This window comes from Oratosquilla oratoria, chromosome 3, assembly GCF_046742065.1.
Source record: "Oratosquilla oratoria isolate Oo_2021 chromosome 3, ASM4674206v1, whole genome shotgun sequence".
NCBI lineage: Eukaryota > Metazoa > Arthropoda > Malacostraca > Stomatopoda > Squillidae > Oratosquilla > Oratosquilla oratoria.
Window position 1 is genome coordinate 27,716,014 of NC_134779.1, and position 27,500 is coordinate 27,743,513.

General features: G+C 35.8%; 1 protein-coding gene across 3 annotated transcripts in view; it reads left to right on the forward strand.

Annotated features, from left to right (window-relative positions):
* Positions 1-27,500, forward strand: part of LOC143021022 (neurotensin receptor type 1-like) — a 361,946-nt gene that overhangs the window by 229,682 nt on the left and 104,764 nt on the right. For 2 of the 3 annotated variants that reach the window (XR_012965965.1, XM_076178192.1), the window contains exon 4: positions 14,949-15,032. The exons of the other annotated variant lie outside the window; for it this stretch is intronic. Coding sequence is in view for 1 of the 2 variants with exons in the window: in XM_076178192.1 (XP_076034307.1) it covers positions 14,949-15,032 (84 nt within the window). In the remaining variant the exon portion in view is untranslated. The remainder of the gene's footprint in view (positions 1-14,948; positions 15,033-27,500) is intronic. 3 annotated transcript variants of the gene reach the window in all.

Sequence of the window (27,500 nt, forward strand, 5' to 3'; positions counted from 1 at the left end):
GAAAATTAAGTTGTAGAAGATTGAAAAAAAAATCAACTGTTTAAATATCCCTCTTCAAAGCATAGACAAAGTGGAGCTTGACTAAGTAGGATGAACTAAGGCATGGGGCCTACAGATGAGTGACTAACTTACATTAAGACGATGATGAAAAGAAAGTGAAAGTGAAGAAATAAATACAAAACAATATAAAGGAACAGTAAACAGAACTAAACCAGTAATTACGGAGAGAAGGGAACTGAAATGCATTCATTGGGTTGACATAGACACAGATAAACTTTCTACTTAAGGAGATCACTTACTTGTCTGGAATATATACATGTAATTAGATAAAACAGGACAGCATCCAACTCAAGTCTTTCCCTATCAAATGACACATTTACTCTTGTTATGGCTGCCGTTGAGTTATTTCATTGATCGCCATATCCCTCATCACAATCTGTACCTAGGAGGTAGCATCTCTTTTGGATTTACGTCATCTGTATCGGATAACAGTTTTGTTTTTAATTGAGCTTCCATAGGACGATCTTGTTTACCTCACACAGGTCAGTGATGTCTCGGTAAAGAGATTAGTGTCAAAGCACTAAACTTAAATTACCGTTCTCTAACAAAGGCAAGTGAGTGACGGTGTTGGTGGTGGTGGTTGTGGTGGGGTTAGTGGGAGTGGCGGGGGGGGGGGTGCTGGCGTCGGTAGTGATGAATGGTTCGCCTCGCAAAGCAGTGAAGAGAAACTATTTCGACCTTTATGTCTCATGTGTAATTACGATCGTAGACAACTTCCATAATGATGCCCAGCTCTAAGGCAGATGTGGGCAAACTATAGCGCGTCAAATGTTTTAATGCGGCCCACGAAAACCAATTCATATATTCACGTTATTTATTTATTCATTTATTTATTTATTTATTTATTTATTTATTTATTTATTTATTTATTTATTTATTTATTTATTTATTTATTTATTTATTTATTTATTTATTTATTTATTTATTTATTTATTTGTTTGTTTGTTTGTTTATTCATCTATTCATTTATTTATTTGTTTGTTTGTTTGCTTATTTAATCATGTTACCCTTTAAAATTGTGATTTTTAATGTGGCTCTCGTACTTAAAAGTTTCCCTACCCCTCCTCTAAAGTATATGGTAATATTTGCCGATAGTGTCTGGTAAAACTGTGTATGTAGTAGTGCAAATGTACTGTATAATATTTCTTGTATGTAATGTCTGTATAAGGCACCATAAGGCATCAGGGAAACCAGACAGGGTGCGAACATAAGTATGTATGAAGCCTTACTATAAGCAGCTATCTTGTGATTTAAACTCGGGACTTTTTTTGTACATGAATCGAACGTGTTACCACTGAACCATACGGGTTTCTATTTATGAGTGAACTATGGACTACCTAGAAAAGACCACACGCTCGTGCGTGATCGGTAGTTATAGGAAGGGAAGAGATTTCTGTATGAAAATGAAAAGATTGTTGTGTATAGAACAGGCGTTTTTCAGGGGATTTTATTACGTGAAGTCGTTGCTCAGGAGAGGTAGACAGGAGACTTGGAATTGGAGGCTGAAATCATTATATGTAACTGTGAGGTTTCTTTAGGGTGCTTTATGAGTATGTTTATAAAAAACGGCTATTGCCACCGGGCGTTTTTAGGGATATTTATTGCGTGATGTCGTGGCTCAGGAGAGGTAGGCAGGAGACTTGAAGTTGGAGGCTGAAATCATTATATGTAACTGTGAGGTTGTTTAGGGTGCTTTATGAGTATATGCACGACAGTCCATCGGTTTTCAATATGGAGTCTGGTGACACCTTGAGGGTTGAGGAGGGCGGAGACCTTACGAGGGCCAAGTGGAACAACAAACAGAAAACTAGAAGAACATAAACATAAGAAGATAAGAATGAAGGAGACTGCAAGAGACCATAAGGCCTATACTAGGCAGCTCCGTATCCATCACCACCTGTCATCTCCATCCATAAGTTGTCTAATCGTTTCTTAGTCGTTTCAGCGCTTACTACATGTTACTAGGTCTATTCCATTCGTCGACCACTCTATTAGTAAACCAATTCTTGCCTATTTCCTTCTTGAATCTAAATTTGTCTAGTTTAAAACCATTACTGCGAGTCCCGCCCTGTTGTTTTTATGTGATGGCGGAGACTGTGAACGTCTGACAATTCTATTCAATACTGAAAGGGTTGCCAGAGAGTAATAGTACATAAACGTGGTATCCACCAGAAAACAGGTTAAACTTCTGCACCGGACGACAGAAGCACTAACAAACTTTCTGTTTACTTAAACCAACTCAAGAAACTTTTGTCATCAGTTGTAACAACAGCCTTTGAGGAAATAACAAAGGCATCTCGTAAAATCCAAAGAGACTAAAAAAAAAAAAAAAGATAGCCCTCAAGTAAGATGGGTTTAAAAACATTAAATTGATACAGACCAGAAACATTTGACCTCTTCTCAGAACAATGTGGTCGACTGCAAACGACATCAGAGCTCACGGCTAAGTTGCTGGTAAAGTCAGCAAGGCAGAAGTTATGCTATACTCTTCCACACCTGCTCTACACAACACAATTACAGATGATGAGTTCCTGGCGAAAGAATACTAATTGCATTTATCTATATTCTTTATCAAAAAGGATTTATATTGAAAAAAGGCCCAACTGAAATGTTTTCCATTTTCCGAACCTAAGAGAGAAATGTATCATATTTCTGCTCTTTTTGATGTTAGAGAATATGTCATTACTCTACATTTTTAAATTCTAGCATGAGCTCCAACAAATTACTTTTGCATTTCAATGAAAAGACCGAGGCTAAAATATGGAAAAGAGGGCCCTCTCACCCCCCCCCAAAAAAAAACAGGATTCATTTCCATGAGCTCATACATAAAAAAAAACAGGTACACAAGATTTTTATTTTGATATTAAAAAAAAAAAAAAGTGTGGCAGTTTTCATTAATTTCTCCAAAGTATATTTTACACCTTCCCCCTCATTCCTCATCGTTTATCAAGCTCTTCCCCCAACTCCAACATCAATACCTTTTTTTTTATCACATTCTTCGACCTACATAACCCCACGACCCTGCAGCGCTCCTGAGGACCTTAATGATCCGAAAAGGCTAAAAGCATATAGTTTCATTCTTAACGAGCGTCGGGTTCGAAAGCGTGCGGAGGATAATTTATCTACCAAAGATTCATCCCCAAAGTAAAAATGTCAAAGCTGGTCTCTACCGTAACGAAGCTTAAGAGTGGAAATCTAAAAGAAAAATTGTCATATATGTGTATATATACATATATATATATATACATGTATATATATATATATATAAATATATATATATATATACATACATATATATTAACACATATATATACACAGTGTATTCAGGGAAATAGAAAAAGAAAAAGAGTGAGAGAAAGAAACAGGGAAATTGAGGAAAAGAGAAATAAAAAGAGAGAAAAAGAGGAAAAGAGACACAGAGACAGTAGAAAGCGAGGGAGAGGAAGAGAGAAAAAAACTCAGAAAGAGATGGGCAGACAGACAGATAAGGAGACAGACAAACAGGCAGAGAAAGAGAGAAAGAGAAGGAAAAAAGAAAGAAAAAGAAAAACAGATCAAGGAAGACAGAATGGACAAAATTTGAATTGAGAGGAGGAAAGGGCAAAAGGGAAAAATAAAAGGTAAGAACAATAAAAATGATAACAACAACAACAGCAGCAACAACAAAAACAACAAAAACAACAACAGCAGCAGCAGCAGCAGCAGCAACAACAACAACAACAACAACAACAACAACAACAACAACAACAACAACAACAACAACAACAACAACAACAACAACAACAACAACAACAACAACAACAACAACAACAACAACAACAACAACGGCGGCGGCGGCGGCGGCGGCGGCGGCGGCGGCGGCGGCGGCGGCGGCGGCGGCGACGACGACGACGACGACGACGACGACGACGACGACGACGACGACGACGACGACGACGACGACGACGACGACGAAGAAGAAGAAGAAGACGAAGACGAAGAAGACGAAGAAGACGAAGACGAAGAAGAAGAAGAAGACGAAGAAGAAGATGATGACGAAGAAGAAGATGATGATTATTATTCCTCCAGAACTGCAGACCAATGCAAGTAAAGGAGAAGGAGGTGGAAAAGGAATGATGACAAAGGCGAAAAGAGGAGATGAAGAGGAGTAGGAGTAGGAGAAAGAGGAGGAACAGAAGAGGAAGGAGAAGGAGGAATAGAAGGTGGAGAAGAAGAAGGGAAAGTGGTAGGAAAAGAAGAAATATAAGAAGTAGGAGAAGGATGAGGAAGAGAAGGAAGTGGAGGAAGAGACGAAGAAGAAGAAGAAGAAGAAGAAGAAGAAGAAGAAGAAAGAGGAGGAGGAGATGCAGTGGAGGGGAAAGGAAAAAAAAAAGAAGGGAAAGGAGGAGGAGAAGAAGGAGGAGGACAAGTAGGAAGAGGTGGAGAATGAAAAGAAGAAGAGTAAGATGAAGAAGAAAGAAGAGGAGGAGGAGATGGAGTGGGGGAGAAAGGAAAGATAAAAATAAGAGAAAGGGGGAGGATGTGGAGAATGAGGAGGAGAAGGAGAGGAAAGAGAACAAGTAGGAAGAGGTGGAGAATGAGAAGAAGAGGAAGATGAAGAAGAAGGAAGAGGAGGAAGAGAAGGAGGAGAAAGTGAGAAAATCTTACTCCCAGTGGCACAGTGTCTCGGGCGATAGGTACTGTTGGGCTTAACTATGGTTGGATGTGCTGCGCTCATCGGAGACCAATTTTTCTTTTCCTCTTCGATGAGTCCCACAAGAGGGAAAGAATGACCCATTTAGCCAGACCCAACGTATTGCCTCCTCACCCCACAAAAAAAAAAAAAAAAATGCTGTTGTTGTTATTGTTGTCGTCGGTGTCGTTGTCGTCGTTGTTGTTGTTCCTTTTGTTGTTGTTGTTGCTGTTGTTGTTGTTTTCTTTTTGGAACGTTCTTTTGTGATGAGGACAAAAGTGTCGAGAAGGTTACACCAAAAGGTGCTCAGCTGTAAAGATGGGAGTTTCATTTGCCCAAAGTCCTCTGAGATTTTGAGCAATCTGTACTCGCTGAGAACCGTTGCGAGTGGCAAAAATATGATAATTGGAGATCAGGTTTGAATTATGAAAATGTATTGTTACACAACCACATTTCTAGTTGTATCGGAACATATATCTAGTTAGAAGTGTATGTCTGCCAATGTGCAGGTAAAATGAGTGTACAAAACATATTTCCATCATGTTAAAAACATGTTCGCTTATCTGAATAATTAAGTACGTTTTTATATCAGAATTGTCAAGAACAGATGGTTGAGTGTACAGTGGATTATAATTGGTTGAAATGGGAATAGGTGAAGCTGACAGGAATCTATGTGTCTGAAGCAGATGTGAGACACACCAGGAAACTTGGTAGCTCATAGATGTCAGTTACAGAAAAAATAAGAATAAGAATGAACGGGCAAAGAAAACAAACAGATTAAGTAATCAGTTACCTTATATCAGAGCATATTGTTTAGGAATTTATTGATAAGAATCTTAAATCTTCGAGCTGTACTGGACTGGATTAAATAATTTCGTGAGAAGAATACTTAAGTCGTTGACGCTATATGATTGTTGATATATATATATATATATATATATATATATATGTTTGTGTGTGTGTGTGTGTGTATATATATATATATATATAAATATATATATATGTATATATATATTTATTAGTGAATTTAGGGAGCAGGTTCTCTTCGATACATTTCTTATTAAATAACACAGCAAACTGGGCGTTAGTTATCTTCTTATTGAGACTTTCTACTCTTCTAATAACTTTTCTCTCTAAATGAGGGAGAAGGTATACAACATTTCCAAACGAGTCCATGATTGGGTAGGAAAACTAACATTATACGACGTTTCGCCTATGCATTAGGCATCTTCTGGTAATTTATTCAGAGAAAAAAAATACATACTTATATATTACAAAGATAGGTACATTAGGAGAGATATAGGACTGTGACAGTTCATCCTTTCCAGCCCGCTACTCGTGACCCATACAACTCTAGGGTCCCGCACATGTTTTGTTGTATGTTAATAAGTGGCATATAGTTTCTTATCATCACTGCCTCCATGCATTTTAGTTTTGTCATATTACCATTCCTGGCGATTATCATTGTGTTCGTGTTAAGGTGTTCTCTTGATATGTTGCTCTTGTGGGATTTTGTCATGTGTGATTTTATTGCCCCGTTCTGCATATGATACGTGAGTCTTTGTGAAAGTATTTGTGTTGTGTACCCAATATACTCGTCTGTACAAAGCGCACCGTCTTTGTTAAAATTACAAGTATATTTGTACACAACATTGCTCTGTTTTAATTTGTCCTTTTGTGCTGCCAAATTATTCTTCATGATAAGAGATGATGTTCTGGGGTTCCTGTAATAAATTATCAAATTAAGCTTATCTCCTTCTTTTGTAGGTGTACAATTCTTTTTTATTATTTCTTTCAGGACCTTTTCATCTTTTTTATAAGCTGAGGACATTGTGTTCTGATAGTAAAGGTTAATGTTATTGAATCTACTACTTTCATCTAAAGCGGTGGTGTTGACTAAATCCATTTTAGTTTTTATTTCTTTGTCAATGTCTTTCAACGGGAAGCCATTATTAGTTAAGATTTGTTTTATCCTGTTTAATTCTTGGTGAAGAAGAGACCAACTTGAACAAATTTTAAAGGCCCTTGCAACGTAAGCCCGTACCACACTCTTCTTATACTTAGAGGGGCATTCACTCATCCCGTTTAAACACCTTCCTGAGTCACTAGGTTTTCTGTAAACATCAGTGGTGAAAGTGCCATCTGATCCATCTACCCACACGTCTAAAAAGGGAATTTTGTTCTCTACACTCTTTTCAATAGTGAATCGTAGGCATGAGTTTTCTTCCAAAGCCCTCTTAAGGTTTTCAAGCTGTTCGTCTCCGTCTACGTCAACAAAAATGTCGTCTACGTATCTTAGATACATTTTTGGTGAAGGGTTGATGGAACTTAGGACGGAGTTTTCAATATGGCACATGTAAGCTTGGGCAAATAGTACTCCCAATGGACTGCCCATTGCGACACCATTTACCTGGAAATAAATTTTACCTGAAGGGCATCTAAAGGGTGCTTCTTTTGTGCAGGCACGTAGCATGTCCTCAAGGACGGGTCGTGGTACCTTAGGTGGGGGCAAAGTGTCATGGTGGAAGACATTTCGTAAGATGATTTGAATTGTTTCATCCACAGGCACGAAAGAAAATAAACTTTCTACATCTAACGAAGCCAAGATTCCTTGAGGGGTAGTATTTCTAAGGATATCTATGAATTCGTCTGTAGAGCGAAGGGCATGGGTAGTGGGGATGTATGGGGTAATTAAGTCGTTCAGTTGTTTTGCCAGGTGGTATGTGGGAGTAGGTATTTGTGAAATGATAGGTCTTAGTTTGTGGCCAGGTTTGTGAGTCTTAACATTTCCATAGAGATATCCGGGCTCATAATGACCATGCAAATTCTGAAATTTAACACCATCTACTACTGCATTTGCGATGTTAATTAATTTCGTTACCTTCTTCCGGATATCATCTACAGGGTTCCTGTTGACACGTAGGAATTTGGAGGAATCCTGCAATAGACTTTCAACTTTATCAATGTAGTCAGATCGGTTTAAAATAACAAATAGGTCGGTTTTGTCCGCTCTGCGTATCACTATGTCCTTATTCTCACGAAGTTCCTTAGTAGCTTGGCGTAACTCTGCTGTGAGCAGGGAACCACTACCAAAGGATCTGTGTTTAGTACTTTCGGCCTGAAGTTGTTCTTTTACGTCTGGGTTAAGTTGAATCTTACCTTCTTTACGGAGATTGCACAGGTTCCTGTAAAGTAGTTCCAGTTCCGCGGTCTTCTCAGCTTTCTTGAATTGTGGCATGTAGTTGCATTTCAAACCTAAGTTGAGGAACTTCCTCTGGTTTTCCGAGAGTTGGTAGTTGGAAAGATTAACAAAGACGTCAGTGCTTTTAGGCAGAAACAAGGGCCTTTAAAATTTGTTCAAGTTGGTCTCTTCTTCACCAAGAATTAAACAGGATAAAACAAATCTTAACTAATAATGGCTTCCCGTTGAAAGACATTGACAAAGAAATAAAAACTAAAATGGATTTAGTTTTAGATGAAAGTAGTAGATTCAATAACATTAACCTTTACTATCAGAACACAATGTCCTCAGCTTATAAAAAAGATGAAAAGGTCCTGAAAGAAATAATAAAAAAGAATTGTACACCTACAAAAGAAGGAGATAAGCTTAATTTGATAATTTATTACAGGAACCCCAGAACATCATCTCTTATCATGAAGAATAATTTGGCAGCACAAAAGGACAAATTAAAACAGAGCAATGTTGTGTACAAATATACTTGTAATTTTAACAAAGACGGTGCGCTTTGTACAGACGAGTATATTGGGTACACAACACAAACACTTTCACAAAGACTCACGTATCACATGCAGAACGGGGCAATAAAATCACACATGACGAAATCCCACAAGAGCAACATATCAAGAGAACACCTTAACACGAACACAATGATAATCGCCAGGAATGGTAATATGACAAAACTAAAATGCATGGAGGCAGTGATGATAAGAAACTATATGCCACTTATTAACATACAACAAAACATGTGCGGGACCCTAGAGTTGTATGGGTCACGAGTAGCGGGCTGGAAAGGATGAACTGTCACAGTCCTATATCTCTCCTACTGTACCTATCTATGTAATATATAAGTATGTATTCTTTTTTCTCTGAATAAATTACCGAAAGATGCCTAATGCATAGGCGAAACGTCGTATAATGTTAGTTTTCCTACCCAATCATGGACTCGTTTGGAAATATTGTATACCTTCTCCCTCATTTAGAGAGAAAAGTTATTAGAAGAGTAGAAAGTCTCAATAAGAAGATAACTAACGCCCAGTTTGCTGTGTTATTTAATAAGAAATGCATATATATTATATATATATATATATATATAATATATGTATGTATATATATATGTATATATATATATATGTATTTATATATATATATGTGTATATATATATGTATATATATATATATATATATATATATATGTATATGTATATGTATATGTATATATATATATACATATATATATGTATATATATAATATATATATACATATATATATATGTGTATATACTAAATATATGTATATATATGTGTATATACTATATATATGTATATATATATATGTATACATATGTATATATATATATGTATATATACATATATATATATATATGTATATATATATATATATATGTATGCAAAGTAGACCACTTGGAAAGAGAAAACTAACGAAGCAGAGCGCTTTCGTATATTACATCTTCAGTGCAACTGAAGATGTAATATACGAAAGCGCTCTGCTTCGTTAGTTTCTTTTTCCAAGTGGTCTACTTTGCATAAGTGAACACACGTACCCGTGTTCTTATTAGCATATATATGTATATATATATATATATATATATATATATATATATATATAATATATATATATATATATATATATATACATATATGCAGTATGTATATATAATATTATATATATGTATATATATATATATATATATATATATATATATATGTATGTATATATATATATGCATATATATGTATATATATAATATATACATATATATGTATATATATAATATATATATACATATATATATATATTTATATATGTATATATATATGTATATATATTCAAATATGTATATGTATATATATATATGTGTATATATTATATATATATATATATATATATATATATATATATATGTATATATAATTCTACGTCTTTATAACTGAAAGGCATTACTGTTTCTAACAGTCTATGAAAACAAGCAGTAAAAATGGAAATACAAAATGACTTCGCTACCTAAATGTACAGCCGTAGTGGAACGCACATGTACTTAGATGTTTGCTAGCCTGAATAATTAGTTTAATGCTCATACACAGAACGTGTTCATAACATATGGCCAGGACAGGTTCCTGTGTACGCTACATAATGAATGCAATTTACTACTTATATATAATTTATCAAACAAATCTGCTATTACATACATGGGCACACATACACATACGTACACACATGCTCATTCACACACACAAACACACACACACACACACACACACACACACACACACACACACACACACACACACACACACACACACACACACACACACACACACACACACACACACAGGTCATTAAAGGTGTTGGATAATAGCAACTGTGTCATGACACTTAGTCACAAAGTAGCATATATCACATTTGGTCATAGTGTAATGGTACAACATTTGATCACATTGATTTTTTTTATTATATTCTCCCATTTCGATGCACAGGTAATATAGGCACAGGGTTGAAAAAATGACACACTTTATATTAATAGTTGAATGAAGACATATTAACTCAAAGTCGAATTGATTATGCTTAGACATAATATGATCTAATTTGCATAGGTCACTACAAGAACGGAAAGTATGCGCAAGAGCCTAGAATATCAAGGTGTTGGTTGGTCGTAAGCTCTTGTCTTTATAGAAGCTTATCGAGTCACGATAGAAGGATAAGTGTTCTGTATCAGAGACAATACAGAAAGATGCCAGGGGACAGATGCCTATGAGATGTATACAGTGTCTTTACTAAGCTTCAGCATAAGTTGAAGACATTGCGTCAGTCTTGATCTTCTGGAGATAAGGCTCTTGAAGTAGATTCCGAAAGGCACAGCCCATGTTGCATGACAGAAACCTATGAACAATGTGCAACAGATACAACTATATTTTTCATTATCTCTACCTCTTTACCACGGAAATAATCAATGTTTATGCAAGTAATGTTTGGACGTGAAACGTTTTTATACCAATATATTTTTATGTAATATTTTTGTACCAATATATTTTTTATTATAAAATAGGTAAAAAAAAAATCATTTTATGACCTTTCGATAACACTGCAACATTTTTAAGTAATCACTGTTAATTATGATGATGGACTAACTTTTGAATATACAGGTTGCAGATTCAAAACTCATCTGATATCATAATCTAGAAATTTTATTGAACTCTGTAAATAACAATGGGTCATCAATAGTCATAGCTGTTATTATGATTTTTTGTCATTTTGTTATTATAGTGGGTATTATAACTCGTTGATAGATAGTTTAGTTATTGTTGTGATTATAATAGTGGGAAGTAAAATGTAGAAAAATAAAGTTCATTTGAAGAAAATTATTTATTTTTATTTTCACCGTAGGTAGATGCAGTACACCTAAGCCTCTTCATGTAACACTCGCAAACCGCCACTTGTGTGGACGTTTGGACTCAGGACATAAAGTCCCAATTCAGAAAATGGCCCAGGACATAAAACACCACCAATTCCTGAAGTGGGCTATTGTTCTGGTCCCAAACGTTTGCACAAGTGGCGATTGGTGAGCGTTGGATTATGAGACCTAGCTGTGATGTCGATGAATGAAATTCTGTTCTTGGATATATATATATATATATATATATATATATATATATACATGTATACATGTATATTGAGACATTCTGACAGGTTGATGTAAGCGGAATAGGAAACACAGGAGTCTTGGTATATACATGGGGTGGACCTCACCACCTTTCCGAGTTACCATAGTTGGTGGCGAATGTGAACATCACATTGTGGCTCACGTAACAGTGAAGACATTTTTACAATTAAATATGATAACACTAATACCAAAGAAATTATTGATAGGAAATGTAACAATAGTAATGATAACGATGAAGATAAATATTTAAATAATAATATTAACAATAATAACAAAAATGATAGTAGCAATACAGGAAATAATAACAATAAAATAAAAGTAATATAATAAAAAAACAATAATAAAAATAAAAATGATAATACTAATAACCAAGAAATAAAAATTATTAATAGTAATTATGACAATAATAGTGAAAACAATGATAATAAAAACGAAAAATTAATTAAACATTTAAATAGTAACAATAATAATAACAATAATAATAAAGATAATGAAAGTAATAATAATAATGATGGTAATAATAAGAAATAAAAAATATAAAAATAAAAATGTAATGATAAAAATTATAAACATATATAATGATAGAAATAATAAATAAATAATAGTTATAATAACAAAGATAATAATAATAGTGTTGAAAATAAATAGTAACAAATAGCATTAAAAGAATAAATCATAATAAAAAGTTGGGGCAAGGTAGCATGGAGGAACTTCAGAGTGAAAGGAAGAAAGCTGGAGAGGGTAGGCCGAAGTGAGAAAAAGGTATTTACTTAGGAGGGCAAGTGTCGCGGTAGATTTTGTCCATTTCAAGTCACCAGTTCTCTTGTTTGTGTTTTTGTGGTTGGCAATGTAAAGTGATTCAATTATTTTCCGTTGTTTCTTGTGTAGTCCTTTAACTAGAATGGTGGAACCCTCCCAGTTAGGCAAATGTCCCTCTGTGTCAATGTGGTTAACTAGAGCGTTGGTTTCTCGGTGGTGTCTAATGTCCGCTTTGTGTTCCTTTGTGTTCCTTGGTCCACCCCATGTATATAATGCCCACAGCCCGTTTGTTCACATATTCGTTTGTAAAAGCATACCTGCGAAATTAGTCTTGATTAATCTATAGACTATGACTCCTGTGTTTCCTATTCCGCTTACATCATACATGTATATGTATAGACATTGGGACAAATTATGGGAAAGGTGGAGGGGGAAACACGGGTCTTTATCTGATTATCGAGTTTATTCCTGACCGGTTTCGCTTACAATAGCTTCTTCAGAGGAGTGTTCTCCTCTGAAGAAGCTATTTTAAGCGAAACCGGTCAGGAATAAACTCGATAATCAGATAAAGACCCGTGTTTCCCCCTCCACCTTTCCCATAATATATATGTATATATACTGATTATGGAGATTCATACTCTATTCAAATATTGTGTGACGATGTGTAATTTGACCAAATATCGTTCGAATTAATGTTACTTGACTAAATCTTACTTAACTAAATATCGCTGGTCCAATGTCTCTTGACCAATTTTCATTGCCCCAACAGTGGTTTTGGAAGAAATTGAAGAAGACCACATGTCTGACAGACGCCACCGAACATTTTCCTTTCCAAAAATAGCTGAGAATTTGATATACTACAAGCTTGGATCAAAAGCAAATTCAAAATTTAAGTTACATTTGGTAGGAAAAGGGGTATGACATTACGAGTATAGCTCCTATCCTTTATTTTACAATTAGGTCCATGCGAACACAGGCACTTACGTATTTTTTCCCCAATGACGAGAATCCATTTTTCGCAATATCGTCTGCCTTGTGTTAAAGAACTCGAGATGAATGCTTCATCACGTCATTTTTACATTTTGTTAGTCATGACATGATGATGATGATGATGATGGTGTTGAATATGGTGGTGGATTAGGTGGTGGTGATCTTCGTGGTGGTGGTTTTGCTGGTTTTGGTTCAGTGTCTGAGGTATTCGTAACAGTTCATGACTTTGATGTTTTGATATCGACCAGAATCCAAGACTAATTGGGAGAGATTTTACAGCAATCACATTGTGGGGAGGGTCACAAATACCTATTGGTTTTATTATTATTATTTTTTTAGGTGGTTTCGTGGTATGTTGTACCTTAACTTTACTTATATCTAGAAATATTTTGTGCTTACATCTCCATTCTAATGGCATAATTAGATATACTTTATATTTCTAATTAATTTTTTTTTTTTTAGTTCTTGTACAATATTTCTCATTAACATCTCCAAATTTCTACCTTTTATTTCTCGTCCATAACTTGATAATACGAGTATTATTGTTTTATATATTTTCATGTTTATTTCGCCCCCATTCAACCCCAGAGTGCCACCCATTCCTTTTTTTTTTTTTTTTGTGAGTCACTATATATGGGTCACTCGCTCCACAAAGTTTAACCAACACTAACATGTAACATTTCTCAGTCTGTGTATCAAATGACAGCCTCTCTTCTGGGTAACATCTGTAGATTTTAGTTAGTTTTAGGGGAACTCTGGTAGTGACGAAATACATCGACCCTCCACCCCAATTTCGGCATTTTTGATAGAACGTAGGAGTATAATGATTTCCACGCAAAACTAACAGTGATAGGCTTTCTACCAAAATCACACTCTCCGGTACATATAAGTAAAGGGGCTAGCTTTACGAGAATAATAATCTCATTTTTCTTTTTCTAACTTTATTAGCTGCTCAATGTGGCTGCGTAGTAAGTGTGATTTTATCTTTTTGTTCATAACAAATTATTTTGTTTATTTGGACGAAGGAACAAAACCCCTTCTGGTCTAAAGAACACTTGCTGACTGAATGAAATTGCTTGGAAATAGCCAGAACAAAAATAATTAGTAAATTACATCTACCCTATTGGTGGGTAAAGGTGCATAAAGAGGCATTGCCGTCTATTTTTTAAATTAGTTACTAGAGGGTCCCCCAAAATACGTTCTAGGATAAACTTGCCTTAGTAGTCTTGCTAACTTCCTAATTCCATCTATCTATCTATGTATTTATTTACTTATTTATCTATCTAATTATCTATTTCTTTACTTATTCATCTATTCATTGACTTATTCATCTATCTATTTATCTATTCATTTTATTCATCTATCTATTTATCTATTTATTTACGTACTCATCTTTCTATTTATAAATTCATCTGAGGAGTTATTCATCTACTTATCTAGTATACCTATTCATCCATTCATTCATCTTACTTATGAAGTTATTTACGCGTTTCTATTTTGTTTTTCTTGTCAATGCCCCCAAAGGTTTACATTCCGATCGTTTCAGTGTCACATCTATGGCAGGGAACGGAGCCCTCAGCATTGGCACGGTGCCTTGAGTGTCAACATTGACTCGCGGCTAACTCGAAAGGTATGAGCTGGAATAGAATCACCTGGAGGCACCCAGAATAAAGTATAACAAAAGATCTCCCACTCATGGGATTAAATCCCTTCCCTGCACGAGTTCCTCCCTTCAGCTGAATAAAATCGTGTTGCGTGTGACTCCCACAGCCAGTGTTCAATGATTTGATTTTTATTTATTTATTTGTTTATTTACTTTATCTATTTATTTATCTATTTATTTATTTATTTATTTATTTATCTATTTATTTATGTGTCTATTTATTTATTTATATATCTATTTATCTATTTATTTATTCAATAGGGAAAGATGAAATGTAAGCAGCTGAGATGATGAGAGCAGGTTAGGCACCTGGGTTGGATGGATGCCATGTAGAATGTGTGAAAAAAGGAGGTACAGTTATGCTGGACTGGCTGGTGAGGTTATTCAATGTTTGTTTAAGAGAGGGTAGAGTGCCGGAGGATTGGAGGAGTGCCTGTATAGCTCCACTTTACAAGGGAAAGGGGGACAAGTGTGAGTGTAGTAGTTTCAGAGGGATCAGCTTGTTAAGTGTAGTGGGAAAGGCTTATGGGAGGGTCTTGATTGAGAGGATTAGGAGAGTAACAGAGGGAGTAATTGGTGAGAAACAGTGTGGGTTTATGACAGGTAGGGGTTGTGTAGATCAGATTTTTGTGGCAAGACAGATATGTGAGAACGCTATAGGAAAAGGTAAGGATGTTTTTTGGGCTTTTATGGATTTGGCAAAGACTTAAGACAGGGTAGATAGGAAGGCACTGTGGGAGATATTGCACATACAGGTATATGGGATAGGAGGAAAGTTGTTAAGAGCAGTCAAGAGTTTTTATGAGAGTAGTAGAGCTTGTGTTAAGATTAGAAATGGAGAGATTGAATGGTTTGAGGTAAAGGTGGGACTTCGTCAGGAATGTGCTATGTCGCCCTGCCTGATAAATCTATACATAGATGGGGTGGTGTGAGAGGTGAATGAGAGGGTGGTGGGTCAGGGGTTGGAGATGGTTAATGAAAATGGAGAAAAGTGGGAGGTGAGCCAGTTGTTGTTTGCTGACGACACTGAGCTTGTAGCGGGATCAGAGGAGGGATTGAGGAAGCTAGTGAAAGAGTTTTAGGTGTGTGAAAGAAGGAAGCAGAAGATAGATGTGGGCAAAAAGTAAGGTGATGCGATATACAAGGGGAGAGAGTGGCAGCAGACTGGAAGTGAGTATTAAGGGAGAGAGATTGGAGGAAGTAGATAGTTTTAGATACTTGGGTGCAAATGTGGCAGGAAAGGGAGGAGTGGGGATGGAGGGAGTATGTAGATTGAGAGAAGTGAGTAAATGTCTTAGTGGATTAAAAAGTGTAATGAAAAATAGACATTGGGGAATGGATGCTAAGAGGAGGTTATATGAAGGAGTGATTGCGCCGACAGTACTGTACGGGGCAGAAACATGGAACTTAAGAGAGGAAGAGAGAAGGAGTTTGAATGTGTTTGAGATTAAATTTCTGAGAAGTATGATGGGGGTTACTAGGCTGGATAGAGTGAGAAATGAGGAGGTGAGGAGGAGAACAGGAATGGAAAGGGAGTTGGGAGATAGGGTTGATGAAAGAGTATTGGGGTGGTTTGGACACATGGAAAGAATGAGTGAAGAAAGATTAGTAAAAGAGGTGTGGAAGGCAGAGGATATCTGTTGAGGAAGGACGGGAGAGGACAGAAGATAGGGGTGAATGGAGAAGGGTTGTGCATGGATGATGCTATGATGCATGAGGGGATGGGGGATGGGGGTGAGGGAGTATATATGATAAATAAATTGAGGCAGCCCAAAGGGATTTCTCCCCGTCTTCTCCTTTTCTGCATGAGGGGATGGAGAGGGGGATCGCCGAATTAGTGAAGCGGCCTTGCTGTGGATGTGCTGTGTACTGCGACACTGCTTCTGACCCAGGGCAGTGGACAGGATGCAGGGATGACCCGTCATCCAGGAGGTGCCAAGATGTGAGGGAGGGAAGAGGGTGGAGTGTAGTGGAGTATATAGGAGGTGGAAAGTTGGGAGTGGTTTTTCTGCCTTTTTCTTTTTGACTACCTCCCGTGTAAGGGGGAAAAAAGGGTTTGGTATATGTATGGTATATTTATTTATTTATCTATTTATCTATTTATTTATTTATTTATTTATTTATTTATTATCTATTTATTTGTTATTCATTTATATACTTATTTATTTATTTATTTATTTATTTATTTATTTATTTGTTTATTTATTTATTAATTTATTCGTTTATTTATATATTTATTTATTTATTATTATTTTTTTTTTTATCGTTAACCCTGTAGATTTTCTTCAGCTGAGGAACTACTACTCCCACCACCTTCAATACCATCAGTATCCACCAGCACCATCAGCACCAGCACTTACAACATTCTCTCATCATCCCCCACCACATCCAGCCGCCACCACAACGCACAGTCTTGAAAGTAGGATAAAAAATTTAACCTCTTCTCATTACTAATCCAGCATTTTTTTTTTTTTTTTTTTTTTTTTAGCGCCGCGATCTATGAGTAAATATTTCTTCTAAGGATTTCTTTCTCCCCTGTCTCACACTAAAGAAGGCTTATGGTTTGTATAGAGTACATCCTATCGTTCTTAGAAAATGTGCCTCCGTGCTGGCTCCCTGTCTAGGCAAACTGATTCGTCTTTCTCTATCAACTTGACTCTATTCTTTATATTTTTGACAGTGTTCTTCCGAGAGGATGATGCAGCAAGTCATACACATACACACACACACACACACACACACACACACACACACACACACACACACACACACACACACACACACACACACACACACACACACACACACACACACACACACACTTTCGTCGGATGGACGGCGAAGATTGGAGTTCTGAAGAAAAAGTGAAATTTTCGTGGATCTCAACGCAAAGGAAGTACCTTATTGTATTTACAGGGAAGGGGATAGCTCGTGGTGTAGTGGGAAAGTGAGGAAAAATGAGAAGGGGAGGGATTACTGAGGGAAATGGAAGGAAATGAGGAAGGGGAGGACTTGGTCCAGGAGGCCAGGCGTCTTGTAAACATGAGAAGGACCGATGATTTTGGTGAAGGGATTAACAAAAATGTAAATATTAGAAATATAGATAAGAGCAGCACAATGGAAGGTGAGGATAATAATTTCCAGGGATTTAATGAGGGGGTGGGGGTGGATACCAACCTCCCCCGATTAGCAAGACTAGAGGAAAAACTTGAAGAAATGACCGAACATTGGGAGATTAGGTTCGGTAACATAGCAAATATTGCGCAGAGAGTTGAAAAATTGGAAGAACCAGAAAAAGGTGAACAAAAACTTAACTAATGAAATAGAAGAATTAAAAAGTCAGCTTAAAGAAGTAAAAGAGGAGAATGAAGAATTAAAGAGGAATAATAAAGATAACAAAGAGGCCATAGCTAAAGAAGCTAAGGGTTGGAGAAAAATCCAAGACAGTAAAGTTGCATTTACTGACATAATTAAGCAGCAAATGAAAGAACAAACTGAAGACTCAGTTATTAAAGTGATGAGACAGACGAAGAATATAGTAAGAGACTTAGCAGATAAAAAGAAATGTATAATTATATTAGGAATGGAAGAGAAACATAACCTAAATAGAACCACAAGAATCAATGAGGAAAAAGAAAAGTGAGCAGTTTACTAGAACTAGTTCAGGAAGATGAACCTAAAATCATGAAACAAATTGAAGAGATATATAGAATCGGAAAGTATAGTACAGATAAGACAAGACCAATTAAGAGAATATCTTAGCAAAAACAGGGAAATTAGCAGCAAGTGAACAATATAAAAAGGTATGGATAAAAAGAGAAATGAATAAAGAGGAAAGAGAGGAGGAAAAAAGAAAAGACATGAACCTAAAGAAAAAAAAAAAGAAGAGAACAGAGTCAGAAAAAGATAAATTCTATTGGAGAGTAGTGAATATGAAAGTAAGGAAATACGACTAGAGAAAAACAAAGGGGAAACAGAGAATACAATGTAAGTGGCAGAAAACTAAGAGTGTCTTACACAAATATAGATGGATTAATAACAGGATTGAATGAGCTGAATGATTATCTGAAGGAAAAAGAACCGGACATAATGGGAATTGTAGAAACGAAATTAAAAGGTCCACTATCATCCAACAGTGTAGGACACGATGCATATAATTATTGGATTAGAAACAGAGAGACAAAACAAGGGGGTGGAGTTATGTTCCTGACTAAGAAGGATATAAATGTGAGGTGTGTCACATATGGAAAGAATACAGTAGAGATGATTATGATCAAAGTGGAAGACAGAGATAAGAAGAGCAGAAAGTTCATGATAAATTATGTGCCTCCAAAAACAGCCTCGTGGGAAGAGAGTGAACATAAAAGTATGTTAGAAGACACAAGGATAACATTAAATAAGATAATGGAAGATGGAGGAAGAATAGCTATGATGGGCGACTTTAATTGCAAAGAAGTCTGCTGGGAAGATATGACAGTAAAGGGTGGAGACGGCTCATGGGGAAATGTTCTACTCGAGATGATTATTGACCATACACTGACACAGTGGATACAGGAGAACACTAGATATAGAAATGGAGAAGAACCATCTAGACCTAATAATCACATCTGAACCTAGAATAGTGGAAAAAATTGAATATAAAACACCAATAAGTAAAAGTGACCACATATTGATTGAACTGGAACTAAATGAGGAAAAATACATGAAAAGAAATGAACAATATAGAAAAGGAAGAATGATGTATGAAAAAACAAACTTTGATAAAATAAGAGAATTCTTTCAAAAAGAAAACTGAGAAGGAATATACAAAGAAGAAACAACAGTGGAAGAGAAATGAAATATTTTGACAAAAAATTATAAAAAAAAAGGAGTGGAAAAGTATGTCCCAAGACAAAAACAAGAAAAAGAAAATGTAAAATGCTGGTACAACAAAAGTTGTAGGGAGTTAAAAGACAAAAGAGATAAAGCTTGGACCAAAAATGAAGAAAGACAAAAGACCTGAAAAATGGAAAATATATACTTGTTATAGAAATGAATATGTACAAGCGTGCAGAGAGGAAAAGAGAAAATATGAAAAAGATGTTATAGAAAAATGTAAAGATCAACCAAAATTATTTTACAGATTTGTAAACAACAAAATGAAAAACAAACAAGATTTGGAGAAATTAAGACAAGGAGGAGTTGAATACATAGAGGAAATAGAAATGGCGGAAATTATGAACAAGCATTTTAAATCAGTGTTTACAAGGGAGAACATACATGAAGAGATCGAATGGAAAGAAATGGAAGTAACAAAGAATGGAAAGAAATAGAAGTAACAAAGAATGAAATAATGAAACACTTGAGTAATCTTGATGTCAGAAAATCGCATAGACCAGATGAAATAACAAACTGGATTTTGAAAGAATGCAGGAATGAACTGGCAGACAAAATACATAGCATAATAAACAGTTCCTTGAAAGAAGGAAAAGTTCCAGAAGATTGGAAAAAAGCAAATATAGTGCCTATATATAAAGAGGGAAATAAAAAGACCCTACCAACTATAGACCAGTCTCTCTAACAAGTACCATAGCAAAAATTTGTGAAAGAATTGTCAAAAGTAGATGGGTAAAATGTTTAGAAAAAAAAAAAGTGCTAAATCCAAGGCAATTTGGATTCAGACAAGGACACTCATGCGTCACCAATTTAATATATTTCTATTCAAGGCTAATAGATACAATACAAGAAAGAGATGGATGGGCTGCTTGTGCATTTCTAGACCTAAAAAAAAACTTTTGACAAAGTACCACATAAAAAGTTGCTTAAGAAATTAGAAACTGAAGGAGGAATACAGGGCAAACTGCTTAAATGGATGGAAGACTTTTTGCAAAAAAGAAAAATGAGAGTAGTGATAAGAGACAAACACTCAGAAAGGGATGAAGTAATAAGTGGTGTTCCACAAGGAACAGTTCTGGGCCCAATAATGTTTGCTATATATATATTAATGATATGGATGAAGAAATTGAAAGTTATATGAGCTTCTTTGCAGATGATGCAAAACTATTAAAAAAAATGAACACGGAAGAAGATTGAGAGTCACTACAGAGTGATCTAAATAAAATATGGGAATGGAGTAGGAAGTGGGAGATAGAGCTCAACACTAAAAAGTGTAGTATAATGGAATTTGGAAAAAGCAAAAACAGAATAACAGGATCATATAAATTGGGAGAAGAAGGAATAAAAAAAGTAAAAAATGAGAAGGACCTGGGAGTCATTGTTATGAATAATATGTCACCTGAGAAACATAAAAATAAGATTTTTGGAGAAACTTATAACTTAATAAGAACAATCAAAGTGGCATTTACATACCTGGATGAAGAAATGGTGAAGAAAATTCTAATCACTCTGATAAGACCAAGATTGGAATATACAGCAACGATGTGGTCACTATGTACAAAAAAATGTATAATTTTTTTTAAAGAATACAAAGAGCAATTACAAAATTGGCACCAACACTCTCAAAACTATCATATAAAGAGAGATTAGCAAAACTTGAGCTACAGACACTAGAGCAAAGAAGAGAGAGAGGAGATTTGATAGCTATTTACAGAATAATGAAAGGCATAGAAATTATTGATAGAAAGAATCTAATAAAATGGAATGATAGAAATACAAGAGGACACGGAAAGAAAATCAAGAAAGACAGCTATAGAAGAGATCTGAAAAAGAACATCTTTTCTCACAGAGTAATAGACAGTTGGAACAAGTTAGATGAGAAAGTGGTGTATGCAAAAACAATACATGAATTTAAAAATAGTTTAGAAAAAATGAGATATGAAGACGGGACATCACGAGCATAGCTCCCCTTCCCGTAAATTACAACTAGGTAAATACACACACACACACACACACGCACGCACACACACACACACACACACACACACACACACACACACACACACACACACACAAGCACGCACACACACACACACACATACACACACACACATACACACACATACAAACACACAGACATGCAATCCTTCTTTGTGATTAGTTGTGTCTCTTGTGTTAATGAATGCTGTATCAAGAGTCTTTATCCTCCACTCTATACCAGTGTGTTGTAACTACTTAAGTCTAACTAGGCATGTGGCCTTGATTCTTTGCATGTAATTATAACGTAGTTGGTGGTCTATGGTGGGAAGTGTTGTTTTTATGTTCATATATCCTCATTTCGACTCCTCGTAAGGTTTCCACCTGAGGGGCATCCTCCATAGCAAATTTTGTAGATTATATTGTCTTCATTCCTTCCCATGTGTAGATCCCTTGATATGATGTCCTTTGAATTTATACTCGACTAGTGTGTTATATCGACACAAATTTTAGTGAGAAACTAGGACGTATACTGTTATAGATATGTATAATTCTATGATTGACTTGTTTAATGCTGCGAAAAAGAGGATATGCTTCAAGAGGAAGTCTATATCTGCAAAGGATATTACGGCAAGGACACATGAGAAAGTTTCCCTTATGAGAGTTTATAAAGCTGCAAAGCTTAATTTTTCAAGGTAAAATGAAAATGATAAACACAAATGGCTTGAAAATAAGGTAGATTTTACTACAACAGAAATACCAAATACATAAAGATAAATATAGGCAATAGAAAGTGTCACAGAGCGAGGTTAAATCAAAGTCACACTCCACCAACAATTATCTGAGGTATGGGACAAAACAACGATAAACACAAATAGCTTGAAAACGAGGTAGGTTCTAATACAACATATATACCAAATACATAAAGATAAAATGTAGGTAGTAGGAATTGTCACAAAGCAAGGGAAAATCAAAGTCACATCCCGCCAACAATCATCTGAGGTATGGAACGGAAGCTGATGGAGGGTGCGTGAGGTTGATGACGCTAGTGCATCAAAACCTTGAAATTGGCTTTTCAATGCCGAGCTCGCTGTTTTGATGTAAAGGGATTCATGGATTACGACCTTCCTGTGGTCACTCCCGGAGTCAATTATCAAAGTATTCAAACAAGATTTTCGAGTCTAAGGTCAGTAGTTTCTTCCACACAATTCACTCATGAGGTGATAAATGACAATATGTCCTATTTTGGATGTGACAGGAGCTAAAGATAGGGTAATTTTGTGAAGACAGGTTATAGAAAACCAAGTTGTATACTGTTTCATGTCCACTTGTATTCCAAACCTCAATTATTTTCTAAATGTCTATTTTTATGTCTGTTTATAATTGATACATAACAAGATTTGAGTCAGTATTTTTTTTCAGAAGGTATAAGTAGTTTAGTGTATTAAAAATAGTGTAAAAAATACCTTGCATTTTCAAAACCAGATATGAGCAGTCCAGTGTGTTAAAAATAGTCTAAAATATACCTTGCATTTTCAAAACCAGTATCATAACATCGCTAAGACGTCCTCTACAGGGTAGAAAATAAGGAGTACACACACACACACACACACACACACACACACACACACACACACACACACACACACGCACATACACACACACACAATTACACACGCATACACACACACACACACACACATATATACATACACACACACACACACAATTACACACGCGCACACGCATACACACACACACACACACACACACACACACACACACACACACACACACACACACACACACACACACACGCGCGCGCGCACACACACTCATACACACACATACACACACAATTACACACACACACACATGCACACACAGACACACGCACACAGGCACAGAGAACTTCAACTTCATAAATGAGGTCTGTAATAAGTTTCGATTGAGTTGTTATATCTCCGACCTTGTGTGATAATTATTGGAACTTTGAAGTCACAAGTTTCATTTAATGATGCCCTAAGTTAATGTAATCATATAATTTTCAGTACACAGTAACACACATACAGCTTATTTCGATTTAACCCTTTTATAATGGATTGCGTCTTAATTTTATTCTGGCTATTCCCAGGCTATTTCATTCATTTGCATGGCTTCCGCCGTATTGCTTTAAGGTTGTAGCCCATTTTAATTAGCCCCTTTCGTTCCGAGGTTACACTTTAGTTTTAGTTTTACTATGACTGTTGTTAGGCTATTTAATTAATCTATATGGTCTCTCGTTCTCTCGAGAGAGGAAAGGGTTACATTAGTGCTTTCCAATGTAGGGCACACGCCCCACAGGTGGGCAATTCAGTCTTTTCAGGTGGTCAATTTTTTTTTATTTATTTATTTTTTTTTTTTTTCAGGTGGGCAATTCGATTTTTTTTTTTCTGGTGGGCAATTCGGTTTTTTCAGGTGGGCAATTCGGTTTTTTCACGTGGGTAATTCGGATTTTCAGGTGGGCAATTCGGTTATTTCAGGTGGGCAATTCGGTTTTTTCAGGTGGTCTTTTTTTTCAGGTGGGCAATTCGTTTTTTTTTTTTTTTCAAGTGGGCAATTAGGTTTTTTCAGGTGGGGAATTCGGTTTTTTCACGTGGGTAATTCGGATTTTCAGGTGGGCAATTCGTTTTTTTCAGGTGGGCAATTCAGTTTTTTCAGGTGGTCATTTTTTTTTTTTCAGGTGGGCAATTCGGTTTTTTTTTTCTGGTGGGCAATTAGGTTTTTTCAGGTGGGCAATTCGGTTTTTTCAGGTGGGCAATTCGGTTTTTTCAGGTGGGCAATTCGGTTTTTTCAGGTGGGCAATTCGGTTTTTTCAGGTGGGCAATTCGGTTTTTCAGGTGGGCAATTCAGTTTTTTAGGTGGGCAATTCAGTTTTTCAGGTGGGCAATTAGATTTTTTGAGGTGGCAATTCAGTTTTTAAGGTGGGCAATGGGATTTTTAAGGGAAGCAATTGAGGTCAACTGAGGAAGTTCGAGTCATTTTTTTTTATTCAATTTTTTTTTCATTGGTGCCTTGTTCTTTTGAAGCGGTTTTAAACCAAGGTTTAATGCTTTTTCAGCTAAAGGGAAGTTTATTTTTTTCAAATGATAAGAATTGTATATCACCACTTGGGGAGGCATCAGGATTTCAAAGGTGATTAGGTGAGATATGGCCGATAGAAGGTTGAGAGCCACTAGGCTAGATTCTTCATCTGTTCATCCGTTCCGTGCCAGTTTCTACTCCAAATTTAAAATATGACCTCCCTGACTAGCAATAAATTAGCGTTGAATTAAAAACACAATATCTTCATTATAATGTTTTTAACATTAGGTGTACATGATATACACGAACCGCATTTTGATTTCGAACGTTCTACAAACGATGTGAACACTGAACGAAAGTAACGATGGTTTTCTTAAAGAATTCTTTCATCATATAAATCTTATATAAATCCTTGGAAGGGAAAGATTTATATAAGGAAATATTTTTTTTTTAAGAATTCCACCGTCAGGTTCTTACGGTGGTATTCTTGAAAAGAATCTTTCCTTATATAAATCTTTCCATTCCAAGGATTTATATAAGATTTATAGAAGGAAAGAATTTTTTTAAGAATACCATCGTTAAATGTTATTCCGTTCTTCCTTCCTCGTTTCCGTTTACTATCCCACCTCACCTTCCTCCTCCTCTCCCTCCACTCCTCCCCCTCCAAGCTTGTGTACAGTTGGTATCTAACATTCTTTGTAGTAGAATAACAATTTCTATGTGAAATATGATATATGAGCAAATATCTTTAATTAACTAGAAATGTTGTTAGAATAGTAAATGACACAACATATATAATGTAGATATTGCAATTGTAAATAAATATATATATATATATATATATATATATTTTTGTTTGTGTGTGTGTGTGTGTGTGTGTGTGTGTGTGTGTGTGTGTGTGTGTGTGTGTGTGTGTGTGTGTGTGTGTGTGCTTGTGTGTAAATATATATGAACTGCATCAGAATGTATATGACCAATTATATAGCATAGAGACACGTCCTCGAATATTCCATACATACACAGATCACGGGAAACTATTACCTATATAGGAATGCTCACCAAAAGGGTCAGAAAGCAATGGATAAACACATCACGTTGATGGCAGAGAATCAGCCAGGTGGAATATCAAACGCTACTGACCTCTGTATTTGATGCTGCTGGATCGATGTATTACATAATATTAAAATGTTTTTGTTCTTGTTGCCTTCATTTCCTCGATGGATTTTTTTTTAATCTAGAATAGTTTTTTTTTCTGGTTATATGAATATCATATAGCTTAGTATGGAAGGATTTGTTTACAATCGGAAATTGATAGTTTCATATTCATATGAATTGCTTGCATGTATTAAAAGGATTGGATCCCTTGGGGACGATACAGGAGTTTCACCTTGGTACAGTGGCTTGCTCAGCCTGCTAAGTTTTTATTTATTTATTTATTCATTTATTTATTTAGCTATCTATTTGTTTGTTTGTTTGTTTATCTATGCGTTTTTTTATTTATTCATTTATTTATCTATTTGTATATCTATTCATCTTATTTTTTGTTTGATCTTATTTTATTTATTTCATTATGTATCATTATTTCTATCATTATTATCTATTTTCTTATTTATTTATTCATTTATTTATTATCATTATTATTTTCTTTTTTTGTGATGTGAAATGTTGTTAGTTGTTTTCAATCCTAACTTAGTATGGTTTGTAATTTGTGTCACTATGTGTCATCAGCGCAACTCATTATGAGTGTTCAATTATGTACAAATAATTGTCAGGCTCCAATCTGAATTCGGTGAAGGAAAAGGGGGAAACTTGGACGCCACGAACTTGCTTTGTTTCCACCGGCGGATGAGCATCTATCGCTGACGAATGGCAAACAGACAGTTCGAGTTTAAGTTCTCAAAACGTGTGTGGACGAATACACTGTACACACTTACAAACACACACATATGTATGAGTGTGTTGTGTGTATGTGTGTTTGTGTGTGTATGTGAGTGTTCGTATGTATATGTATGTGTATGTCCGTGTATGTGCATCCATATACATATATAGATATATATATATTTATATATATATATATATATATATATGTATGTATGTATGTATATTTGTATTTTGTATCTATGTATGTGAACACTGGGAGAGGGTACATGGGACGTGCTCACTACTGTGGCCCTGAATGTCCACCACGGTTGAACTGGCATTACATCGCTGAGAGCACTCGCTGTCTCCGTTCAGGCATAAACCAGGGTTAGTTAGTTTGATGGATACTGCTGCGTGGGTGTTCTAGTCGTGGTGTTGGGTGAGAAACACATCGAGGAAGGGAAGGAAGCATTCCGTTACCTCCTCCATGGTAAGCCAGAGGCCTGAGAATTCCTAAAGGAGGCGGCGAAAGCGTTCACGTTCCTCCGAGCCCCAAAATTCTTACATTAGACTCACTACCACTCGCCTTTCTAGACGTCTGACATACCACCTCAACAGCCTAGGTTCTAAGCAGTACCTCCAGGAGACTCACAACACACA